General features: G+C 39.5%; 1 protein-coding gene and 1 long non-coding RNA gene across 2 annotated transcripts; both read right to left on the bottom strand.

Annotated features, from left to right (window-relative positions):
* Nucleotides 1-8735: 8735 nt before the first annotated feature.
* On the bottom strand, nt 8736-9653 carry LOC131254289 (probable CCR4-associated factor 1 homolog 11). Its single transcript, XM_058255283.1, has one exon. The coding sequence runs from the start codon at nt 9582-9584 to the stop codon at nt 8736-8738; it is 849 nt and encodes a 282-aa protein (XP_058111266.1). The 5' UTR covers nt 9585-9653.
* Nucleotides 9654-10843: 1190 nt separating this feature from the next.
* Nucleotides 10844-13188, bottom strand: LOC131254033 (uncharacterized). The gene is made up of 5 exons (XR_009175446.1): nt 12840-13188; nt 12060-12122; nt 11151-11234; nt 10984-11056; nt 10844-10877 (listed from the first exon to the last, which is right to left on the bottom strand). It is a non-coding gene; the product is annotated as an uncharacterized LOC131254033 (long non-coding RNA).
* Between the last annotated feature and the right edge of the window lie 827 nt (nt 13189-14015).

Here is a 14015-nt window from a genome sequence, read left to right as displayed (position 1 = left end):
CTTTTGAAACTTTAAGGACATCATTAAGACCAGTGAACTTGCACCCTATAGCCTCGAGTGCATCGAGAGAAATCAGATTTTTCCTCATATTAGGAACGTGCCTGACATCAGTCAAGGTACACTCCATCCCATCAAACATCTTGATGCTCACCGTACTAATAGCCACAACATTACAGGCATTGTCATTTCCCATAAAGACTTATCCACCATCACATTCTTTGTAACTGCCAAACCAATTCCGATGACAAGTCATGTGATATGACGCTCCCGTGTCAAGGATTCACTCATCTCTATGATTGTCGTGCAAGTGTTCGATCATGGACACAAACAAAACATCACCTCCACTCATCTCTTCGTCAGATATGATTTTCTTTCATTGCTTTAGGATTAGTACAATCATTTTTCATGTGTCTAGTCATCCCACGGTTCCAACACTATAGTCTTCCTTTGCCCTTGCCCTTAGATTTGGATCTAGGTCTTGAGGATCCTGTACCTCGATCAGTATGCATGCCCCTCGTAATCAGTGCACCAAAAGATGTCCCCATGCACCGTTTAACTTTCTCATGGCCTTCCTTTGAAGGGTTGAGATAACGGTGTCAACACTCAAGGTTTTATTTATGGTGCACATTGAGTCCCTGAATGGCTTATATGATGTAGGAAGAGAATTCAACAACATACGTGCTTGTTCCTCATCTTTGATCACTTCCTCCATATCTAGCAGTTTGCATACTAATTTATTGAAGTTGCTATGTGGGCCTCCAAGTTTTCACCATCTATCATCTTGAAGGCATACCACTGTAGCTTCAAGTGTAGGTAATTTTCAGAGAATTTTTTCGCATAGATATCCTCTAACTTCACCCATAAACTAGTCACATTTTTTCTCTTAAAATATTATAAAGAACCTCATCCGTGAGACATAAACGGATGGAAGATAAAACATTCATATCAAGAGTATTCCAGTCTCCGTCATTCATAATCAATTTTCACACCTCAAAAGCCTTAGTTCGCCTTCCTTAATTAATAGACTAATCATCTTAATCTTTCATAACTCAAAATTATTTTTGCCCAAGTACTTCTTAATATCAAACTTGGCGTTTCCCATTGATGTTAATCCTGCAGATCTAGATCTGTGCATCAACGATTTCTCTGATACCACTTGTTGGGGATTGGTCTGCAAAATCACACAGAGATGGATCTAGGATAATAATCTAAGAGCACCAAGCATACACAAGAGAACACAAAGATTAAATGTGGAAAACCCTTTTCAGAAAAAACCATGGCACAAAGCGATAGAAATCCACTATGAAAGCATAAATTATAAAAAGAAAAGACTTACTCGATTCAAACAACCTCGAATCTCACCCTTGCTACACCCTTTGAAACCCTAGAACCCCTTCTAGAAATCCTTTAGAATAGTTTAGAAAGCCTTAACATGTTTTAGAATGGCCCTAGGAACTCCTATTTATATATTAGGAAATCCCACTTTTGCACCGACTTGGAAGTCCGGAAACCACGCAATCCGTGCGCAGTTTGTGTAACCTTCGACTGGTCGAAGCAGGGCTTGGGCTAGTCGAAGGGCACCTTCGACTGGTCGAAGATCACAAAAATTCTGATATACATTGTTGCTGGACTTTGAGTCGAACTTTCTCCGACCTAGTCGAACTTTTCAGATTTAAGACATTTATTAATCAACAAATTCAACATATTTAAAACTTGAGTGGACTTCACCATAGGAAATGGTGAGGTTAACAGCGAAGTGATGGTTATTTGTCATCCAACTTATTTATAATCGATATATATATATATATATATATATATATATATATATATATATATATATATATATATATATTAGAAATAGTACTATATATGAGTTCGACCTCATGGGAACTTCCCGTGAGGTCGAGCTGTGTGGACCCCACCATGATGTTTGTCGAACATCAACACCGTGCATTTGATGGGTTCCCTTCACTTTATGGGATATCCCAAAAATCAACAGTATATGGAACTCAGGTGGGCAATACCATGTGAAGATATGCCTAACACAAATAAAAGCACTTGGTGGGGCCCACATGAGTTTTAGATGTGGTTGAAACTTGGTCTAACCCTTCATCCAAGTGGGACACGCACAATGGATGGGCTGGATTTATGAACCACATCTCTGTGCGCCCAATAAATGATTATGAATGTTTTAATGAGAGGGTAACCCCTCTCAACTATTGTATGTAGTGTGGCCCACTCAAGTCATGGATTAACTTGATTCTTAAACCTGTAGCCCAACATGGAATGATGCATCTAGCTGATGGGGTAGATGTTCGACACACATCCCGGTGGCCCCACACAACTCGACTTCATGGGAAGCTCCCATGTGGTCAATATATATATATATATATATTAGCTATATATATATATATATATATATATATATATATATATATATATATATATATATATATATATATATATATATTAGATTGACCGCTTCAATTTTGGGCTCATACCCTAAAATGTTTGGACCGAGTGGACACATACATCATGGTGGGCTCAAACTCTTTAAGATAAACTCTTACGACATAGTGGACCTGCTCACAATATTCAACTGGTGGACCACACCATCAACGACTGAAATTCAACAGGCCCATGCTTTAGCAGCCAAAGTACTACAATTTGCTATAACTAATACTAAAAAACATTTAAAAATAATATATATATATATATGTGAAACAAAAAACACTAAAAATTTTAATTTACAATCTCTTAAAAGACCTATTTACATGATGTGTGTGTGTGTGTGTGTGTGTATTCAATTCAGTGAAAACATGATGTATGTATATATGTATATATATATATATAAATCCTCTGAAAATCGCTTACACTTGAAGGGGCAGTGGTATAACTTCAAGATGGCAGAGGGTGGAGATCTGGAGGCTCATTTGCAAATTGCTGGATATGGAGGAAGTGATGAAAGATGAAGAACAAGCATGTATATTGCTGAATTCTCTTCTGGCATCATATGAGTCATTCAAGGACACAATGTGCACCACGAATAAAATCCTGAGTATCGACACCATTATCTTAACCCTTCAAGGGAAGCCTATGAGAAAGCTTAACGTCAAAATGAGGATATCTTCTGATGCACAGTTATAAGGGTAGGAATTTTGAACAAGGTACATGCTCTTCAAGTTCTAGATCCAAATCTAAGGGCAAGGGCAAAGGAAAGGTAAAGTGTTGGAACTATGGGATGGAAGGATATGTGAAGAAGGATTGTACAAATCCTAAATATAGGAGAGAAGAATCTGAGGCTTCGTACAGGGAGGCTAATGCTGCCACGTTAGATGGATCGAGTGCATGTGATGGTGATGTTTTATCTGTCTACGATTAGACATCTATACGATGATCGTAGGGGCGAGTGGATTCTACACGCAGAGGCATCCTTTCACATGACTCCTCATCAGAGTTGGTTCACCAATTATAGAGAGTGCGATGGTGGACAGGTGTTTATGGGCAATGACAATGCCTGTAATGTTGTAGTTGTTGGTACGGTGCGTGTCAAGATGTTTGATGGGACAGAGCATACCCTGACTACGGTGAGGCACGTTCCTAACATGAAGAAGAGCCTGATTTCTCTTGGCGCACAGAGGCTATAGAGTGCGGGTTCACAGGTATTGATGGTGTCCTTAAAGTATTTAAGGAGGCACGGGTGATCATGAAAGTGCAACGACTCGATAATCTCCGCAGGTTGATAGGGAGCACTTCAAAAGGTGGAGATACAGTGGCTATAGCGGATTTCACCTCTACACGTGTGTGGCATGTTGGGCATGGCCACATGAGCGCGCAGGGTAGGAAGGATGTGACGCATGGTCAGAAATACAAAGTAGGTGGAGCAGCTACCTATGAGAAGAATTGCACCAGATAATCGTAGGCGATTGGCAAGGTACATGGACGACTCCAATATCGCAGGGGATCTGTCTTCTATTCAGATGGCTCTAGATAAGTCTGGTGCTGATAAGTGGAAGGTGACTATGGGCGATGTGATGGACCCGTTGTACCAGACCAACACATGGGAGCTGGTGGAGCTTCCAGTGAGTCAAACAGCGGTTGGATGCAGGTGGATCTTCAGGAGGATACAGCATAGATATAGAGCGAGATTGGTAGCAAAGGGTTATGCTCAAAGAGAAGGGATGGACTTCTCAGAGATATTCGCACTGACGGTATAACAGGTGTCTTTTAAATTCATGATTGGCGCTGTTGGACAATGCGATCTCGAGCTGGAAGGATGGATGAGGAAACTGCACTTCTACATGGAAAATTGGAAGAGCGATTCTTCATGAAGCAATCAGAGCGGTTCGAAGTTAAAGGGGCTTAGAAAAAGAGTTTGCAGGATGTCGTGGTACGACCTGTCACCTAGGCAGTGGTTTGATTCCTTCATGGTGAGTTAAGAATTGTATGCTGATGACATGTAGATCACCAATTATGACATGTCTGAAATCAATGTACTGAAAACTCAGTTAAGTGGGATAATCAGGATGAAGGATCGAGGTACTGAAAAGATGGTTCTCGGCTTTAAGGTTGAAAGAGGAGTATGTTTTGGTTATCTCAGGTAGAATACCTTGGGTAGGTATTGATCAAGTATGTTGTGGAACATGCAAAGCTAGAGAGCGTTCCCTATGCGTCTCTCCTCAAATTTCCTCAGGACATGTCCCAAAACAGGTGAAGAAAAGAAATATATATCTCATGAGCCTTATTCGAATGTGGTTGGCAGTGTATGCCATAGTTTGTATTAGACCGGTTATTTCACAAGCTATCGGTGTTGTGAACAAATACCCTGATAAGCAATATCCGGTGGTAGTGAGATGGTACAAAAGACTACGTCTTACTTTTGAGAAGACAGGAGAAAAAGTGGTTGGGCATGTAGATTCAGATCCGGCAGAAATACTCACCAAGATTGTTCCTACAGAAAAGTTCAAGTTTTGTGCAACTTCTCTGGGCTTAGCGATGGCGAAGAAGAAGGACGGAGTGTGCACAATAAGATATGATGTGATGCAGAGATAAGAGAAGAGGTAAATAAGCTACACGATTAAAGATTGAAGACACGGTGGAGATTGTTGTAAAACAGATGTCTTAAATCTGGTTTCACCGCGCTACTCGACTAGTCGAGGGGCTGGCTCGACTAGTCGAGGATCCCTTCAACTAGTCGAAGCCCGCTCGACTTGAAGTCCAGCGACAATGTTTCTGAAAATCCCAAGGTCTTCGACCAGTCGAGGGACTGGCTCGACCAGTCGAAGCCCGGGTTCTACTAGTCGAAGGTTACGCAAATGCTGCACGGATTCTACGCGGACTGCGTAAATTTGAGGCAGTTTCAGAGAGGTGCATAAGTGGAGTTTCCTGAACTATAAATATAGGTCCCTAGGGCCTTTCTAAGCAATTATAAGGCTTCCTAAAGGTATTCCAATGGTTTCTAAAAGGGTTCTCGGGTTATCAAAGGGTGTAGCAAGGGTGAGATTCGAGGTTGTTCGAATTAGGTAAGTCCTCTCTTTGTAATTTCTATTTTCATAGTCAATTTCTGTCGCTTCGTGCCGTGGTTTTTTCCCACAAGGGTTTTCCACGTTAAATCTTTGTATTTCTCTTGTGATTGCTTGGCGGTATTGGATTGCTATCCTAGATCTAGATCTGTGTGATTCCGCAGCACAAATCCCAACATAGACTACACTGTCTCTATCAAGTCATCTAACAAGTAGGAGACGAATCAACAAGATCAATCTCACCATCCTACATCTAAATATAAAGTAAATCCCAAAAATAGGAATTGATAACTTGGGTTGAAAAACAAAAAAGCCAACTAAAATAAATCAAACAGCATAAACCCCAATCTGAAATCCCACAACCTCAAACAATCAAAATGCAACACCAAAACTGAAAATGAAAGATGACATTGAAGGAATTCACTTGATCTTCATCGTCGGAAGAATCGGAGGATCCACCAAGATAGGAAGAATAGAGAACCCTAGCTCCCTTAAATCGCACTTTGCAAACTCCATCCAAAGAAGACGACAATGCAGCCGCATCCTTGCTACTACTCGATCCCATTGCCTTCTCCTCAATCAAAATCCTCCTGAACACAGCTCGAGTTGCTCATCCCATTGCCTTGTAAAAGTGTTCTTTTTTTAATGTTCTTGTGGTCCAGTGATCAAGATTATTGATATGATGGGCCCACAGTGGATGGACCATGCTACAAAATGTCCTTGATTGGACAATCTAACTATCTAACTATGAGCCTGTAAATAGAAGACGAGAAAATAAAATGCAGCAATAGTACACATTCAACAGCAGAAAGGTCAAAGATTGCATGCCTGATGTGCCTCAACCAAGAGATTTTATGCAAATCCTCCTTTCAAGTATCATACATTGTATTTTTAAAAAATTAAAAAAAAAAAAATCTATAGAATGGAAGGGCATGTTTGTTGTGAGAAAAAATTATGGTGAGAAAAAAATGTGACAGTTTACTCTGTTTGAGAAACAAAAGAAAAAGAAAAGAAAATGAGGAGAATCAATTCATCTTCTTAGCTTTTACTTGAAAAAGAAAACAAGTAAAACTATCACCTCCCGAAAAAAGTATATATTTTTTAAATGTGGATTTCCTATGTGCTGTCAGGCCAACTGTAATTGTTTGTGTTTTTTGCTTTTTTTTTCCTTTAATCTTAAACAAAAACAAAATAAAATAAAATAAAATAAAAAATAAAAATAAAAATAATGTAAAGGCAAAAGGACTAAAATCTCTTCACTTAGTCCTCACAAGTGGGACTCACCTCCACATGGGGAGATATATATATATATATATATATATATATATATATATATATATATATATATATATATATATATATATATATATATATCCTTTAATCCAGGTTTTTATGACCTTATCAATAAGGTGGATGAAAAATAAATATTATGGAAACATTACAGTGGGCCTTAGAAAGGTTTTAATTGTAGGGCATTCAATCGTCACCGTTTAGTACAGTCCACCTGATATTTGGAACTGCGTTATTTTTAGGCTCATGGCCTACAATGTTATAAAAATGGATGGATAGCATGGATACAGTACATGCAAAAAGGTGGGTACCACAATAAAGGCCGCACATGAGGCGGGGCAGCACCTTATCCACTTTAGGCTTATTTGAATAGAATAAAGTACTTATTTAACAAAAGTTAGCTGAATAATTACCTTCTTAAAAATAACCTGTGAACTTGAATTTTCTTATGGCCACAAGTAAATTTACTTTTTTTGCCTTTTTATCTCTCTCTCTCTCTCTCTCTCTCTCTCTCTCTCTCTCTCTCTCTCTCTCTCCATGTGGTCCATAATAAGGTGGCCCCACCCACACGATGGATGGTCCATGTCAGAGGTGGGTTCACCATAATGGGCAACGGACAGTGAAGCTGGCCCCCACATAATGGAAAATTAACAATGATAGTGAGCCTCAATGATGAATGACTTACATCAAGGCGGGACCTAAATAATAGATGGTCCGCAACAAAAGTCCGCTCTAATGATAAAGCGCCCACATCTAAGATGGGCATCACATGATGGATGGAAAATTTTGAAGTTGGACCTCACATGATGGACGATCTACGTCAAAAGTTCGACATGTTGGACAACGCACATCCAAGGTGGGCCTCGCAAAGTTGATAGTCCACATCGAAAGAAGGCCCCACACAATGGATGGTTCACGTGTAGATAGGGATAAGGTGGGGTCCATATCATGAACAATTAATCCACATCAAAGGTACGTAGGCCCTACATGACCGATGGATAGTGAATATTAAAGGTGGACCCATATGAATAAGTAAAAATTGGAAGAGACTTTTTCAAATTTTAAAAAGAAATATTTGTACTATGAGGGAGAGATTAGTTGAAGAATTTTAAAAATCACTTATGTGATATTAGAAACCAAACATAATTCTCTACTTTATTTTGCCATACTTTTGCTAAATAAGTATAAACCAACATTGTGTACTTAATAATGCCTTATTGAGAGCGTGGGGTGCGAGTACGTGTGAGTGAGTGTACCACTTTCAGATAGTAGCAAGAACCATGAGATTCATAGGTGCACATGTCTAAAATATTTAGCACTTGCTAATATAGCGAGTTTGTATAAGATCCAATCCACCCATTGGATCATCCCCACCATCCATGCACCATAGCCTAAAGTTTCTGTTGTTAGACATGTTTAGCATCCCCACCATCCAAGCACCATAGCCTAAAGTTTCTGTTGTTAGACATGTTTAGCACTTGCTAATGTAGCAAGTTTTTACTAGGTACATCCTACTATCTCATAGGAGTGCAGATATTACTTTTCTATGCTACATTACCCTGTTTGTCTATTTTTAACAAAAATATTCACAATTACCTTTTCGTTTTTTCCAAATTTCTATACACCTGTGACTTTTATTATCATTATTTTCTGTCAAACTCTTTGAGAAAAACTCTTGCGACACAGTGGACCTGCTCATAATATTCAACTGGTGGACCGCACCATCAATGATTAAAATTCTACAGGCCCCATGCTTTAGCAGCCAAAGTACTGCAATTTGCTATAACTAATACTAACAAACATTTAAAAATAATATATTTATAAATAAATGTGAAACAAAAAACACTAAAAATTTAAATTTATAATCTCTTAGAAGACCTATTTACATGGTGTATGTATATGAAAAAATAAAATAAAATATATTCAATTCAATGAAAACAGATTTCCCAAAGGGTATTTTAATCCATACAATACTCCACAGTGGTCAGGAACATACAGCTGAAAACCTCTATCCTTGAGCCGCGTAAAAACATGCAATGTTAGCAGGCTATCTGATGCAGCCTGCTGGCATTTCCCAACAGCCCTGTCCACCCCCAATTCATTGGCCACACGTTCCAACCCTCCATATAAGTTGTGACAGAACCTCATGAGATATTTTATGTCATAAACCTTGTACCCAAATATATCTTTCATCAATTTGAGAAACTCGCCAATGTAATCCGGTAGCTCCCTCTGAGTGACCACCTTTATCAGATAGCCAAAGTCGTAAGCACTGTGGAAGGTGATCCAACTAAAACAATTGTTCCCAACAAGTCCGCATAGCTTCATGAGGAACCCGAAACGGGCCTCATCAATCCCGTAGAATCGATTGCGCTCGAAGTCAATGCCGTTCTTGCGCAATAGTTCGATCGATTCGGGTGCGTGGAGGTCACACCATGGATCGAAGTTGAAATTAAATTGCCAGACGTAACAGTAGTTGGTCCCCAAATCAGGAAGGTTGCTGGCTGAGTCGGAGAAAGTGAGTCCGACTTGGATGAGCTTGAGGGCGTTTATATTCGCCCGAAGGAGTGCGTATCGATCCCTGGCTACAGAGTCGGGTGTATAGGGCACGTTATGGTAGACGACACCAGGGAACTCAGTGTCCATAGAGATGAAAGGGTAGTCTTTGAGGAAGCCGCTGATTATGCGGAACTCAGACTCCACATTCAACGAATCCACATTTCTGATACGAATTGGTTTTCTGTAGACACAACTAGGTCTTGATGGTAGCATCTCTCCTTTTCGCTCGCTCGAAGAAATTTGAAACAGAGGAGAGAAGAAGTGGGTAGCTTTCGAAGAAATTTGAAACAGAAGAGAGAAGAAGTGGGTAGCTTTCGAAGAAATTTGAAAGAAATTTGAAACAGAAGAGAGAAGTAGGTAGCTTTCGAAGAAATTTGAAAGCTAGGAGAGAAGAAGCGGAGTTTTTATAAGTAACGCGTTACGCGTCTCTCTCACGCGCATGCGGAAGTCTTTCGCAGGAACTTCCTGTGCTGGGAACTATGTAGGGCCTATCATAAATTTTTATAAATCCACCACGTCCATCGGCTTTTTGAGCTCATTTTTGGGCAAGATACCAAAAATAAGACGGATCCAAGATTCTAGTGGGCCGAAAAGGTGAGAATTGAACGTCCACAGTTGAAATATTCGTGGGCCATAAAAGTTTTGAATCAGGTTAGTATTTGTTTTTTCAGTTTATCCCAGTATTAATGACGTTACGAGCGGTATGGATTGCATCTAAGAATCACTGTCGACCCCAAGGAGATTTCAACGGTAAAAATTTCCCTACAAACCTTTTCCTTTATTGAGGCGCACTTGAATCTTGGATCGGGCTTATTATTGTCCTTTTATCCTAAAATGAGTTCAAAAAACGGATGGACGTAGTGGATCTGTCAAAAACACGATGGTGGGCCCACATAGATTCCCAGCGCAGGAAGTTAGTGCGAAAGCTTTAGCAGGCCGCGTCCCTGTCAATCCGTACCGAGTTACTCAGTAGGCTCTTATCGTACTGAGTAAACTCAGTTGGGCCCACCTTGTACGTAGTCTATCCACACCGTCCATCCGTTTTTCCATCTAATTTAAGGGGTTGAGTCCCAAATTGAAGAATATCCAAAGATCAAGTGGATCATACCACTCGAAACAGTGGGGATAATGATTTCCCTGTTGAAACCTTTCTAGGCCCTGCAGTGATTTTTATTTGTCATCCAACCTGTTCATAATCAAATAGACATGGATGAAGGGAAAACACAGATATAAGCTTGATCCAAAACTTCAGTGGTCCCCGAGAATTTTTCAACGGTACAAGTTCAATTGTTTCCTAGGGTGTGGTCCATTTGAATATTGAATATGTTTCATTTTTTGCCTCAAGCCATAAAATTATCTCGTAAAATGTATGGATGGAGCAGATAAAATACATAAATCACAAGCGACTCACGAGTTTACTCACACCCTGCCGAGGAGTTACTACCAGAGCCGAGCAAAACCAAACCGATCCGTTTAGATCCCCACCAGCAGAGAAAGCACGTCCAGCTCCCTAGGGGAAATAATAAGCAAAAGGAACAACATAATTAAGGAAACTGAAACAATTTATTTTCCAAAAAATCAAGAACCACCCAAAAATAGGAGGAAGTTTCACCAGCCTTAATTATCACAAGCTCTGCATCATCATCCTTCTCCCATTTTTCAAGGAATTCAGCTAGCAAAACAACCTGCAATGAACCAGACCACTCCATAATCACTTCATAGGCTCCTGAATCAATTCTAATATTACAGAAAATACAACTGAATTTTATTTGAACTTACCACTTTGGATGAAATGACATTCAATTGGCGAGGCCGGTTTAAGGTGATCGACCTTGCATGGTTTACTTCTTCTGCCAAAACAACCTAAGACAAGGACACAATCCCAGAGACATTTAGCAATCCAAGAACTATATACCTAATCATTCTCATAGCCTTGTCCCATCGATTTGGGGCCATCAGACATCTATCGACTCTTATCTACTAAGAGAGGGATGAGGTCCACCAAAGAAGATGAATATTTCATCCTCCTAAGTTTATTTACATGTGCCACATGTATGAAATGATCTGAATGTCTCTTCAATCAATAGGACCCATAAAAGTATCAAAGAACAGAAAACACAGAGATCAGACAATACTAACTGTGTAATGGTGGAAATAAAAATAAAAATTATTAACTGGATTCTAGTGATTTTTTGCTCCAAATTTTAAATGGTTAGGATTGTCCAATAACTTCGATTTTTGGTCTATAACTAGTTCATGGTTGTCCCCGGTGAATGAAAGTGCTATGTTTCACCATACACATATGCCACATGTCGAAGATAGAGAGTAGGTGGGCAAAATTTTTGTCCAATTAGGTGGACTGGATCTCCTCCCATCAACTAAACATAGAAATAACAGGAATCAATTAAACGATCTTTTATGATAAAATTCAGGCCATTTCACTCCTCCTATGGGGCAGGGTTGAAAACAAATGAATGGCTAGAAAATTTCAACATCCCTTTTGTTTTATACAATGTGGCCCACCTAAAGATTGAAACAGATTTTTGAGCCAGAAGATATAATGGGCGTGGCCCACCTGATGGAAAGCTAGGATCTCAGACACAGTTGCTGTCATATGGGAATCTCATATATGTGTAACAGAAAGTAGAGGAAGAGAACATCTAGAATTATTATTATTTTTTTAAGTACCTCATCTGGATTTATGGGTTCTTGTGCCATTTAAATACACTTTAGCTTGTAGAAAAGACAAACCTGCAAAATCCAAAAATCATTAGAGACATAAAAGTAGGAAAAACCATATATAAAAAACAAATGGTCAAACAAAATGCAGATCCAAAATTAATATGGAATTTCTTAAGTACCCAAAAAAAAAAATCAGAAAAACCAATTTAAATTTCAAAGTACAGAGTGCCCAAGAAACCCCCTCCCCCACCAAATAAAAAAGTGCAAGCACCCAAAAAAAATAAAAAACATGAATGAATTTAAGCTCAAGAGGAAGAACACCCAACAAAAGAAATTGCAAAAATAAAAATAAAAATATTGAATTAAAATGGGAAATTGAGGTGAGTATGAATAAATGAGAAGTGAATCCATGCAAGAAATGAAAGAGATGAGAAGCAGATGAAAACTCATGACAACAGTGAAGGGTTTTGTGTAGAGATTGAAATCAGTAGAGGAAATGAATGTTGGTTGGTAGAACAAAAGGGGTAGGTCTATATATCAACCGAAGAAAGAAGGTGGTTGGTGAGGTTCCCGCCTATCTTTACAGAATGCTCACATGTCTGGAACTTGTGGTTAGTTACAATTCTCTCGAGCTATGTCGGGCCCACTGAAATGTTTGAGTTCCATCTACCCGTCTATTAAATGTGCCTTGAAATGTTATTTCTACATGCCAAAATCCAGATTGATTTACAACTCAGATGGGCCCATCAAAATGAACCGTGAGAGACATTAGAGAGAGACTCTTACCGTAGAAAGTTCCAGATGAAATTTGGAGTTCATCGCATTGTGTATACGTCATCCAAACCATTTATCCAGTGAGCCTTACCAGGATGAAGGGACGCACCAAAAATGAAGGGACCTTCAGCAGCACCTACAACAAAAAGAGCAGAACTCTGCTCCAATCATCAGCCCACCACTGTCACAGATCGTGAAATCGCAGGGCCTTCTTCTTCGCTGGCTTCTGTCTTCGTGCCTCCATTAAATCCAGTAGTCCTCTGAAATCGGCGACCCGTGCGCATCACGTAGCCATTGAACCCGTCATCCTCTAATGTGGCTTGCTCAAACCATAGATCCAGACCTCTGGCCCCCATCTTCTACTGCTGCTCCCAGTCATGACTTCCACCCCTGCTCCGTCGAGACTCGAGAGCAACACACATTGCTTCCACACTTCCTTCAATGCTAGGGTTTTAAAAACCCCCTTTCGTCAAACGACAACACTGATCTACCATTCCGATCTGTGAAAAAGAGAATCACAATGAGAGCCTAATCAGACAGCTGGAGAAAAAACTTCCCTCGATCACAAATATTGCGAAAATCCCTGCATAGGGTTTGGAAAAGGAAAAAAGGATATAAAGTGCTGGAAAATACTGAGAGAGAGAGAGAGAGAGAGAGAGAAAGTGCTCTTTTAAAAATCAAATCAGGCTTTTATTTTAATTACCTTTTTAACCTTTATTACGTACGGCCTAAAACTGTTTCTAAACCAAAAACAGAGCCATTTCTAATCATCGATTTTGGTGTAGTGTCATTCTAACTGGTGCACTGCACTTCAATTCAACACAGAACACAATAACCCATTATCTAGACTGTTTAACAGATGGTACCACAGTGGATGCATAACAAGATCATCGGGATTTATAAGGACTCACAAAAAATTTCAAATCATAATAATGAAGCAATCATATTACTTGAAAAACCATCAAAAGTTGCCCCTGGAGATATAGTAAAAATCATATATATACCTGAGCATCATACATGACAATGGCAGCAAAAACAACAGACATCCTAAAAATTGAGTCCGAGAATATCCCCTAATTATCCCAACATAATAGAGATGCCACCCATCCATCCACGCTCTACCACATTGTTAGGACAGAAGATGGTTGGAAAACAAAATCAGGATATGAACCAGGTGATCCGTAGGAT

Source organism: Magnolia sinica, chromosome 8, assembly GCF_029962835.1.
Source record: "Magnolia sinica isolate HGM2019 chromosome 8, MsV1, whole genome shotgun sequence".
Lineage (NCBI taxonomy): Eukaryota > Viridiplantae > Streptophyta > Magnoliopsida > Magnoliales > Magnoliaceae > Magnolia > Magnolia sinica.
Note: the sequence above shows the minus strand (reverse complement) of the source record. Positions and strands in the feature narration are given on the sequence as shown.